The following is a 12,039-nucleotide window of genomic DNA, read 5'->3' on the forward strand; positions in this document are numbered from 1 at the left end:
CTGACTAAAAGAGCCCGCTTAAAAGGACAACACAGCCATCCCAGTATTCCCTCTCCTTTCCTTTCTTCATTTTCCCCATAGCAACAATCGCCTGACATACTATAAATTTTATTACCTATTTCCACTTTCATCCCCCTTAGAATATAGGTTCTTATGGGCAGAAATTTTCATCTGTTCTCCATCTCCAAGACCTGAAGAAGGATTCATACATAGTAGGTGCTCCAAGTATCCATACAACACACAGTCCTGTCCTCAAGGACATTAGCATGAATCCCTTTCTCTCCATTTGCTTTAGCAATTCTTACAATACTCCAAAGTTCAGATAGTGGTACTGAAATAATCATTTGTTCAAAACCAAAACTTAGGGGTCATCCTAGGCTGCTCTTTTCTGTATTCTTTCTCCCCTGACCTTCAGCCTAGGAGTCATGTCAAAAATCCAAGACCTATTTGTCAAAACTGCAGAATTTACAGACCACCATTTTCCTCTTTGCTATAATAAACTCTTAACAGGCTGAAGTGCTAGAAACTGGTTCATTTTATAAATTTTTAACACACAAGCACTTAATTTATGGAAACCCTGTGCAAACCCTGTTTGCAAAGACAAACTTCTAATACTGAAAGCTTTATTTACACAAAAATTAAAAAAAAAAAAACCTCAAGTTTAAAGAGATTTTTTTGTTTGTTTTTGCTTTTTGGGTTTTTTTGTCCTGAAGAAATACATACATAACTTCCAAGTACATGGTGACCATGATACAAAAATCCCTAGGTTCCCTAAGCCAAGAAACCCAATTTACAATAAGGTTTTTACTGAGCATTATAGTAAGGATACCTCTTGTACAGGAACTAATCAATAACAAATTTCACAGTAAAGAACAAAAATCTAATGTATTTTCAAAGGCCTGGAGAGGTGATTTTTTTCAATTAATATTCTCTACTTACATAACACAAACATGTACAGATAGTACCAACTTTATAACACTTCTTTACACTGAAGAATTTCAAACCAACATAATTAATAAATTCAGAAATTAAATATTTGCACTGCCTAATAATTACTGGGGAAAAAATGTGATCTGGGCAATGAGTTCATTTTTTGGTCTATCAATTCTGAGGAAGAGGTATACTTTAACAAGTTAAGTCACTACCCCTCAGATTAGCTAGGCAATGATGCTGGTGGGATTGGTTCTGTATAGTCATAGCTCTATTGCAAGTGACCCAGCTACCTCTTTCTTCACAAAAAGAGGGATGAATGCAAACAGCACAAAAGAAGGTACTATCACACAAACTCAACAGCCTGTATAGAGAGAAAAGACAACTTCTAAAGTACTGAAACCCCAGAACCAAATCCAAAGTACCACTGACAAATAAGCCATTCCTTCTAGAAATGAGTACAGTTCTTCTTCTACATAACTGGGTTAATAACAGAGAATCAGTAAAGACTGAATGATGATGCTTTCTATGAAAATACTTTATAGTGTAAAATCCCATAAAAATGCCAATTTATACTAAAATGAGAATGATCTAGCCCAGTGAATTCTTCCACCTTTGAATTCAAAGCTTCAGAGGTTCAGCACCATCTGCACAATTGCCCAAGCAAGTTCATGAAAGAGTCAACATACAAATCATCTCTAACGCTGAGTTAGAGGGAAATTTAAAAAGAGTAGTCTTCAGTATCAAGAAATTAAACTGGCAGAACTGAAAAGCCAGAGCTTCAGAATACCCTTATTTTAAAATGGGAGCCAGTAGAAAAGTATCAGTAAGAAAATGGGATTCGATAAATAAAATACGACTTCATAACAAATCTGAGGGGTTTTTCTTAAGATTTCATTTATTTACTTGACAGAGAGAGAGAACACAAGTACGCAGAGAGGCAGGCAGAGAGGGGGGGGGGGAAGCAGGCTCCCTGCTGAGCAGAGAGTCTGATGTGGGGCTCCATCTCAGGACCCTTAGATCATGACCTGAGCAGAAGGCAGAGGCTTTAACCCACTAAGCCACCCAGGTGCCCCAAATTTGAGTTCTTTTTAAAGAATCTTTTATATCGGGGGTGCCTTTAAGTGTCTGCCTTCGGCTCAGGTCATGATTTCAGGGTCCTGGGATTGAGTCCTACATAGGGCTCTCTGCTTGGCGGGAAGCCTGCTTCTCCCTCTCCCACTTCCCCTTCTTGTGTTCCTGCACTCACTATCTCTCTGTCAAATAAATAAATAAAATCTTTTTAAAAATCTTTATATATTAATAATATAAATATTTGTTATTAGATTTAAATATTTATTTGTTAGTACTGGTGACATGCAGCCAATCACCTTGCTTTTGGTTACAAAGAAAAGCAAATGGGAAGAAAGATCAGTACGGGCCTATTATCACCACTAGAAAAATAAAGGGCAAGCCCCTCTTACTGATCAGGAGTCAAGAAAGTCATCTTTGCATAGTCAACAGTGATGTTTTTTCATTTATCTGTGCCCTGGCTCATCCCAAAAGAAAAAAAAAAAAAGATTTAAAACTGTAAATGGCTATTAACACTAAAACTTAGCTTTATTTATATTACATTTATGTATATACCGTCTTATTACACAAAGCATTTAGGAAGCTGGATTTGATTTCTTAGTAAATTTTGCTATCCTCTTACTAAAAATCGTGTATATGCTTTATATACTGATGAAAAATATAAACTACACAGCAAAATGCCCAGAACATAGTAAGCAATCCATAAAATATAGTTATTATTCGCATTAGGCTATAAGCTTGAGGAGGGAATGGATTCTCTCTGTCTTGCTCAGCGCTCTAGCTCAGGAAACCTCGCCCGTTATCTATTCGTACTCAATACTGTAGAATAAACAAATGACTAGGACTTAAGAGTAATTCTCAACTCTCACCTCTTTTATGGCGACCAGGGCCCCACCTCCTCTAATCAACAGCAAGGGTCTGGAAAAACCATACCCAGAGAAAAGGCATTTAAGTTCCTGTTTGTATTTCCTTAAATTCACCGCAAAGAGTACCCCCCTTCTGTCCCAAAACCAAAAAATCAATGCTTTGCAACAAAGTATTCTTAAACAATACTTTTGCTTCATTTCCCCTCACAGACAATGCACAAAGTTCCTTAAAACTGCAAGACTTATTTAGTTCCCTTTACTCCCTTAAAAAGGAAAAGCATATTTATAAAACCTTATCGATTCTCAATTTCTAGTCTGATTCCTCGATATTGGATTCATAGTTGGTTATCATACAGGATGCTATTTGCTTTTCTACCGTATACTTAGAACAAATTAAAATAATAAAAATAGGCTTAATATTAAAAAACTTAAGTTATACATCAAAGCATATCACACTTTGGAACAATCAAATTAGGAAACTGACACCTATTTCAGTGAGGTTGCATTCCTTAAAATGCTTTCAGAGATTCTTTTTTGGAACAGACTTCAGATCCAGTTCTACAAGTCACACAAGAAATTCGGTCATTACTTTATAGATACAACATCTATTTGACCTAAAACAGTATAACCAATCTGAATGCCTAATCTTTTTCACCAGACTTGAGTACAAGTTCTCTAAATTATTTGAATTCAGTTTGATTGCATTATTTCCTAAAATCAAATCTGTTCTCAAAGGATGATGGTAGTGAAAAATAACAGAGGCTCCAGAATGGATACTAAAAGAAATTTAAAAGGGGGGGGGGGGGACACAAAAAAACAGTCTTCTGCAATACCCAAAAAGCTAATTGAAAGAACAACCTCAAATAATTCTGAATGAGATACCACTTAATTGTAAATCTGAATTCCAGTATTTCTAATCCAAAGTCAGTTACATTTGTTTATAGTCAACTGTCACATAATATCAGATGTATTTTCCTCCATCATTATACCATAGGTTACAATTTAAATACCTTAACAGAATTACTACTAAAAAAAAGACACATAAGAAATTGAACAGTGGTTGTCTCTGAGGAAAGGAGTGGCATGGCTGGAGAACAAGAAGGAAAGGATACCTTTCATTAAATATCCTTTTATGCCTTTTGAATTTTATACAATGTGAACACATGACCTATTTTTAAAAATCTGTTTGGCAAAATTACTTCCAAGTGTCAGATACTGCTGGCTTCTGTAAGCCAGAAAAGTACAGTACTAAAGAAATGTAAAGGTCATTTTAATGACACCTCACTGAAAATCTGAATCTTCAATTCCAGTGTAGAGTTATTCATACCAACAGCAGGAAAACCTTACAAGCATTTCAAGTTCACTAAACTCCCCAGAGTTGAGTTATTCTACTGTATCATTTCATTAAAGTTTAAACATCATTGGAAACAAAAACCTGGTACTACAAAAATTAATGTCAACTGGAGAATGAAAAATAAAGGTAAAAAAGTAAGCTATCAAAGGAGCAATGATCTAAATAAATCTTTGAAAATTTGCAAATCAATCACACACATATATACACATCTATAGTAAAATGTCACAAATTCCCTTAAAATCTAAAATGCCGTATTATTAAAAAAATGGAGATGTCAAGCATGGAGCTATCAGCAACATTAACTCACACAGCTTGAACTAGAAGATGCAACATGATCTGTTTCCTGACACAATTGCATAATCTCAATTACCCAGAAGATTCTACCAAACAGGAAATTCATGATGTGACTTCAAGAAACACAGGAATTATAAAGATTAACACATCCAAAAGTCTAGAATTTGTTCCAAAACAAAAAAATAATTTTATAAAGCCCCTTTCAAATGATGCATGCACATGAATACATGAATTAGTCTCAAATCAGCAGCTCTCAAGTTACAGTAAATCTAAAATCGAGTGTGTAATACCTAAATTAGTGAAATATTTCAGATCCAGAAATTTTATGTTATCAATTTAATTTAAAACACCCAGTGTGATTTAAAGATGAGATGTGTCTCTTCCTTCCTTTGCTATAGACTACTCCTTCCTTTGCTATAGATCTTTACAAAAACCATCGTGTACCTCAGGCTACAAATGCAGATAAGTTCCCTGCAAACTCTCTCACGGACTTTAAAATATATATATATATATATATATATATATATATATATATATATTCATATTCACAAGATGTACTGCAATTTAAAAATATTTACAATACACCCAGCATTGTTAGTAACTTCTTGCTCTTGAGCGCGTCCAACGGATCTGAATCTCGCTTGCTCCAAAGGGGAAAATTGTTTTGCCAAACAATACTTAAATGAGCAGTGGTATGTGACTAATCAGTGAGGCCGCCAGCTTCTCAAGCTGCAGTGTTCTTGCAGGCACTACCACCCACCCCCACTCTGCAAAAAGGAAATACGCTTTCAACCGAATCGGAAACACACCACTCAAGCTGGCACTGTGCTGGCCGAGATAAAGTCGGTATTTTAGGTTCCACGGGTCGCTGATAATGCAAGTGCGAATTCAAAACGAATGCTTCTCAAAAGGAGATTTCGAAAGAGGTTTGCAAAAAAAAAAAAAAAAAAAAAAAACCCGGACAGATCGCCCTTCGTCGTCGTCAGTTTTGTTCGGACAGCCGCAGTCTCCCGGTCGAGCTTTGCCCTTCTGCTTCTCCCTGCAGCTCCCCGGGCTTGTCTGCTTTGAGGGCGGGCTTTGGCGCCCAAAGTAGACGCACCTCCGGAGAGGATCTTCCTGCTGGATGCTGGCAGGGAGACCCCCGAAGAGGCACCCCCGCCCCCGTGCCTGCCCCCGAAGCAGCAATCCCCACAAGAAGGGCTTGCGCAAGGTGCGAGCCGGGGACGAGCTCCAGCACCACAACCCACCGTGGACCTGCATCCTGCACACAGCTGACCGCCTACCTGGGGGTGCAGAGTGAGGGGTGCAAGGGGTACAGGGAGTGCAGGACAGGGGTCCAAGAGGCAGCGGTGCTCTCCCCCAAGGAAAATTCCTGCCGCTTGGTGCATCGCTGAGCTATGGGGGCAGGCCTGGCTCTGGGGTATTAAGGGCCACTCAGCCCACCGCAGACCCAAACCCGGTGACACTCACCACACGGAGCCATAGGCACCAGAGCCCACCGGGGAGAGATTCTGGTAACGCTCGGGCACCTCCCAGATTGTCTTGTTCAGCTCCTGCCGGTAGAACGTGGGCCTCTCCTGAGACATCTTCCAGCGGCGGCCGCGGGGCTAGGAGGTGGCCCTGAGGGGCCCCGCCTGCGCCCGCTCCCGCTCCCCGGCCCTCGTCGCCCACCCGGCCGGGCGGGGACCTGGAGCTGGCAGTCGGCGCAGGTGCGGCAGACGCGACCCCGCCGACTCCCGCGCGCGCGGCCCCTGTCAGCCGCAGCGGCTGGACGCGCCTCAGCGACGGGAGCGAGCCCGGCTAAGGGCAAGGGCACGCTCCGGAGCCCAAGGCTGCGCCCACCACGCTCTCCCTGCACCCTCTCCCAGACCAGGCCGACTCCCGGCTGCGCCGCGGGACTACCGCTCCAGCTGCAGCGCCCGCTGAGGTTCCAGTGGTCGCCGTTCCAGAGCCAGCGAACAGGAGCCTCTTGCCCTACTCTCGCGAGAGCAGCTCCCGGGACTCCCCGCGAGCCGAGATTTTACCCAATATGGAACCTGCCCACGGGAGGGGGTTGACGACGGGAGAGGATGGGAGGAGCACTTCTCGCGAGAAAAGAGCAACAGCTGGACACCAGAGGCAAGAACTCTCAGGGACTTAAGGGCGCGAAGGCGGACCCGGGAAGGAAGGGATAACCTGGCAATGTATGCCGCGTGCGCCCCACCGTGGTCGGCGGGGTAAGTGCCTGGCTCCGTTGTGGAAAGCGACAGTGACTAATAGGGTGTCGGGAAAAGAGCCAAAAGATCTTTGAACTGCCTGTAGTCAACCAGCAGCTGAGCATCTGCTAAGCAGAACACCCAATTTCCAAGAAATATTTACATTAAAAAAAGGAGATTCTGGCCAGAAAGCCGTTGTATTCCATCTGCTCAAAGACATACGGCTTAATCTTCGGAATTGTGACGAACTCTATCCCAAAAGCAAATATTAGTTCTGCATTAAGGCTGAGGTTTTCCATCCAAACTCTCCTAGCGGTTCTTAAACTTTTATGTGCAGAAGAATCACTTTAGATGTTTAAAAATGCAAAGTATCAGGACCCACAGGGAGTCTAAGTGGATAGGTCCGTGACAGGCTCCAAGAATGCGCATTTTTACAAAATGACCCAGGTAGTTCTGATTAAGGAAAGTCTCCGGTATCTCCCTTTGAAAGGGGTTTTGAAACATTACTCAGAGGGTTTGAAACTGATTTCTGCTCTGAAGCTTCCAGTGAAGACGATTTTAAGCATTTGATTCATGCCTTTCAGATTAAGAAGCAGCCGGGTGGCTCAGTGGGTTAAAGCCTCTGCCTTCGGCTCAGGTCATGATCCCAGGGTCCTGGGATGGAGCCCTACATCGGGCTCCCTGTTGGACAGGGAGCCTGCTCCCCCCACCTTCTCTCTGCCTGCCTCTCTGCCTACTTGTGATCTCTATCTGTCAAATAAATAAAATCTTTTTAAAAAAGGGGGGGGGGGCAAGGCAGAGAGTGGTCTTCTGGCAGTGTCACATCAGGCAAGTCGATTGACGTTTCTTAGACCTTCCTTCTAGTTCTGGGGAAAATAATTCCTGCAAAAATAATTCCTGCCTTACATTCCCACCTTATAGGGTTATTTATAAAGCTGAACAAAATAAGTGTGATTGGGCAAGATATTATAACCCCATACCTCCCTCCACTTTTAAGCTTGTCACAATCTCTCTTAGAAATAACTGGGTTAGGGGCGCCTGGGTGACTCAGTTGGTTGGACGACTGCCTTCAGCTCAGGTCATGATCCTGGAGTACCAGGATCGAGTCCGGCATCGGGCTCCCAGCTCCATGGGGAGTCTGCTTCTCCCTCTGACTTCTCCTCGCTCATGCTCTCTCTCACTTTCTCTCTCAAATGTATTTTTTAAATCTTAAAAAAAAAAAAAAAGAAAGAAAGAAAGAAAGAACTCGGTCCGAGCCAGGACACTTCTCAGCACTTACTTAGAGAGCTTTGGTGTTACGCATCCCTTGGAGTGCTCCGATTTTGCCTATCTTGTCCCAGCATCTTGCACAGTGCCTGGAACATAACTGGTACACCATAAATATTTATTGGACTAATCATGAATAATGACCATGATCTCAGTTTAGGAGGTAGTGCAGGATCCTCAGTTCTCCTTGAGGAAAAACAAAAACCAGAATCATGGATGATTCATGGAAAGCTTTTCTTTGGGGGATTCAGTGTGGCTTAGCCTGGATTCTCTTGCCTATGAAGACACTCGGCTTGAAAATGTTCCAAAATGCAGGTTAGAGAGCTTTCCAAGAAGTAATGAAGGTTGAAGGAGGAAGTAAGAGTAAGAAATATGACTGTGATATAGCAGGTAGGAGTGGGGAACCAAGGTAATGAGTGCATTGATAGAAGGGAAGAAACTCAGCAGCAGGAATCCTAAGGAATTCATAAAATTATCCAAAAAATTGGGATAGTGAGGTGAGTGACTGAAAGGGCAAAGATGAAGTAAGCAGTACATTCAGTCACTCATTCAACAATTACGTACTGAATACCTACTGGGTACCAGGCACTTCTAATTAAAGTCGATTCAAAAACAGAGGCAGTTGCTGCTTACATGAGATTTACAATTTATTGACCTATTACTATATGCACATTGTTTATGCACTGATAATACAGCAGTTAGAGATAAAAATCCCTGCCTTATGGGGGTGACAATCTACAAAAAGGACTAAGTAAAGTGAACACATTAGATACTAATACAGTAATTGAGCAGGTGTAAAACCGCTCTGGGCCAAGCAGGACTACAAGGCAGAGTTAGAGACAGTGACAGGGGCTGAATCAACTTCAGAAGGTTAAAGGGCGGGGCTCCAGAGGGGAGCGCAGCAAGAGACCTGGGCAGAAGAGCGTCCTTCAGTGGGAGGAGTCAAGGTTGTGGGCAGAGAGCTAAAGTTGGAAACCCGAATGACCTTCTAGCCTCCAGTTTCCTCCTTCGTCTTCTGACCTGACGTGGTCGTAGGGTGACTTAAGTGAATGACTCTAAGTGAAGTGCAGGGCACAAGGCCTGGTATCTAGATGCCCCCCAGCCAAGAGCAGTCAAACCCCAAAGCAAGTGGAGGCCTGGATGGCACAGGTGAAGGGGCTTCCCCAGCCCAGGTACCCCCTCCCAACCCTCTTCTCCCGGCTCCCTACTGCAACTGCCCATTCTCCGGTACCCCGCCCGCCAGAACGCCCGCGAGCTCGGCCGCAACGGCCCGGGAACGGCCGGCGTCCGCGTCTACAGCGCCGCCAGCCGGGTCCGAGCAGCGTCCGACCCCAGCTCCAGCACTCGCGCCACGCTCCGGGAACCAAGTGGATCCGCGGCCCGGAGCTGTAAGGGGCCGAGCGCCGCAGGTTTGAGCCAGACGCGGGAGTCCGGGTGCGGGGCACCAGGTCCTCGTTACCCTTCTAAGTCCCCGGGCGGGGGCTGCGTCCGTCACTCGCCGGGTCGGCCCCCGTCACGGGCGTTCAGTCAATATTGGCGAAATGAAGGAATGACGGTGGTCCTCGAGAGCTTATCTCTCGGAGGCATTATTTCTACTTGTGAAAGGCAAGGGCTAGAGGCAAAGCGGGCGATTTGCAACGGAATCCTTGCAGACTCATCGGTCTGAGTTGTCTGCAGCCGGAAGCTCTCCCTACCACCTCACCGTCTGTGCCCAGGAGCGCCTTCTGCTTTCAGACCTCACTGCTCTGTTCATTTATTCCATCGGACTGAGCCCCCACTCCCACCTGCTATGGCCCCTTTCCTTTAACTCTTGTTAATGAATCGGTGTCCCCGTTTGAAGCCTTCTCCAACATCCGCACCCCGACCATGAGTTTCTCTCCAACATACCCCACTGGTAATAGTCTCATCAAGTCGCATTTAAGGTAGTTGTTCAAGTGTCCGGTGGTCAGCTCCTTGAGGGCTGTCGGCTGATGATTCATCCCCAGCCACCGGACAGTGTGACTGAAGGATATTAAAAACGATGCACCTCGCTCATGCCTTTGCTGTATTCCAAATACATCCCCTATAAAAATGAGGTAGTAATGGGCAAAGGGCTGTTGTGTTTGATGGAACTACAAATGCTTATTTGAAATTTCGGAAGTGAATTTTACCTTAGCATGATTATAGAGGATATAGGAAAGATGACGCTATGGGGCAAAAGATACTTGCAACTAAAGTAAGGTTCAGGATTTCATATCTATCAGGCCAATAGTCAGAAAATTGGGTCGCATTTAAATTTTTTATGCTTGGCTTTTTAAAATACTTTCAACACATCATGTAAATGAATCAATGGATGGCTGGTTAGACAGGAGTTGTATGGGGGATGCAGGGACTAGGTCAAAAGTCCCTGTTTTTAACAGTGCTCCCAAAGTTAGCACAGAAAGACTGACCAAGGAAAGATAATTGACTGCTTTTATAGTGGCCCCCAAACTTGACTGTGTATCCGAATCACCTGGAGCTTTTCTTAAACCAGCTGCTGGCCCATCCTCAGAGTTCTGATAATTAAGTCTTGCTAGGTAGGGCCTGAGAATTTGCAATTCTAACATGTCCCCAGATGATGCTGATGCTATTAGTGTGGGCCCTCAGTGTGGACTATATAGATTAAAATAATTTGTTAATTACAAAATAAAATAATAAAATAATTTTTGTTAATTACTCTAAAGCATGATGCCCAGAATGACATTTGTAGAATAAGAAAATGAAATCTTAAAAACTCTGGACCTGTGGTCATCCCACCTAAATATTTTGTTTGATGTCAGGAAGCATCAGGGAATTGTTTTCCTTTTTCTTTTCCTTTTCCTTTTGTAAGAGAGAGTGCACAAGCAAGGGGTAGGTAGGGGCAGAGAGAGAATCTCTCCATGCCCAGCACATGGCAAACCAAGAGTTGGGAGACTTAACCGACTGTGTCACCCAGGCTCCCCCCGAAATTGTTTCTTAAGTGGACACTTAACCTTCAGGATTATGGGTAGAGCTCAGCATGTTGTTGATCACACTGTGGACAGAGGCCCATCACACTGATGCCTTCAGGAGTCAGTAACAGATTCCTCCCCCACCTTGCACTGTGCTTCAGCCGACAGGTACATTATTCCATCAGTGTGGTTTGGTAACTTTTTTCTGAAGTGTGCAACCTGCTCCACATCAAACTACATCTGCCTCTTGTAAATAGGAGCTTCTTGTCACAAGTGTCCTGCTAGGACATGTAAATGAAGCACTAGGGTTTCTAGGAAATCCACAAAGACATAATGAAGCTGGACAAACTCCAGAGATGACACACTCCAGACAACAACAGCAAAAACCAATAAGGAAATCATGCGTTTTACCTCACTACCTTTCACCAGTCGTGTGACGAACCCTGAAAGAAAGCTTTCCTGCAGCCTCTGCTAGCTATCCCTCACTGTGGTCCCTCCCCCGAGTTATGACTTGATTCCTTTTGCCCTAAACTACAGTAATACTCATCATCTCCACTTGGACTTCTTGCCTCAGTCTCTCCTGTCCAACAGAACTTTCTGTGATGATGCAAATGTTTCATACTTGCACTGTTCAGTAGGGTATATCTGCCGCATATGGTTGTTGAGCACTTACAGTGTAGCTAATGCAACTGAGGGACTGATTTTTTCATTTTGGTTTATTTTAATTACATTTAAATAACCACAGGTAGCCAGTGGCTACCATATTGAACAGTATACTTCTAGACCATACCACTGCCACCACTCATCCTCCCAAAAAACCTCCTTGTGCCTATGACTAGTCCTGCTCAAGCACTTTTTTCTTTCCATCATGGTAAGTGTAGTCTTTGATCTCCATCCCCTCTTTCACCCATTTCCCCCACCCCTTCTCTAGTAATCATCCTTTTATTCTCTATAATTAAGAGTTTCCTTGATTGTCTGTCTGTCTGTCTGTCTCCCTTCCTTTGCTCATTTGTTTTGTAAAATTCCGCATAAGAGAGAGATCATATGATGTTTGTCTTTCTCTGACTTACTTCCCTTAGCATCATACTCTCTAGCTCCATCTATATTGTTGCAAA

The 12,039-nt window shown here is 43.4% G+C and overlaps 2 protein-coding genes across 21 annotated transcripts in view; one reads left to right on the forward strand and one right to left on the reverse strand.

Moving 5' to 3' along the window:
• MAPK14 (mitogen-activated protein kinase 14) overlaps positions 1–12,039 on the reverse strand; it is a 182,775-nt gene that overhangs the window by 72,466 nt on the left and 98,270 nt on the right. For 2 of the 7 annotated variants that reach the window (XM_082732411.1, XM_082732409.1), the window contains exon 1: positions 5,986–6,517. Coding sequence is in view for 2 of the 7 variants with exons in the window: in XM_082732409.1 (XP_082588535.1) it covers positions 5,986–6,101 (116 nt within the window). In the remaining 5 variants the exon portion in view is untranslated. Of the gene's footprint in view, positions 1–5,985; positions 6,555–12,039 lie in introns of those variants that run through there. The other 5 variants (XM_082732416.1, XM_082732415.1, XM_082732414.1 and 2 more) reach the window with 5 other exon arrangements.
• SLC26A8 (solute carrier family 26 member 8) overlaps positions 6,575–12,039 on the forward strand; it is a 78,470-nt gene continuing 73,005 nt past the window's right edge. For 5 of the 14 annotated variants that reach the window (XM_082732340.1, XM_082732333.1, XM_082732332.1 and 2 more), the window contains exon 1: positions 6,575–6,731. In XM_082732340.1, coding sequence (XP_082588466.1) covers positions 6,701–6,731 — 31 coding nt within the window. In that variant the 5' untranslated portion in view covers positions 6,575–6,700. The other 9 variants (XM_082732331.1, XM_082732338.1, XM_082732334.1 and 6 more) reach the window with 5 other exon arrangements.

This window comes from Mustela nivalis, assembly GCF_964662115.1.
Source record: "Mustela nivalis genome assembly, chromosome: 5".
Classification (NCBI taxonomy): Eukaryota; Metazoa; Chordata; class Mammalia; order Carnivora; family Mustelidae; genus Mustela; species Mustela nivalis.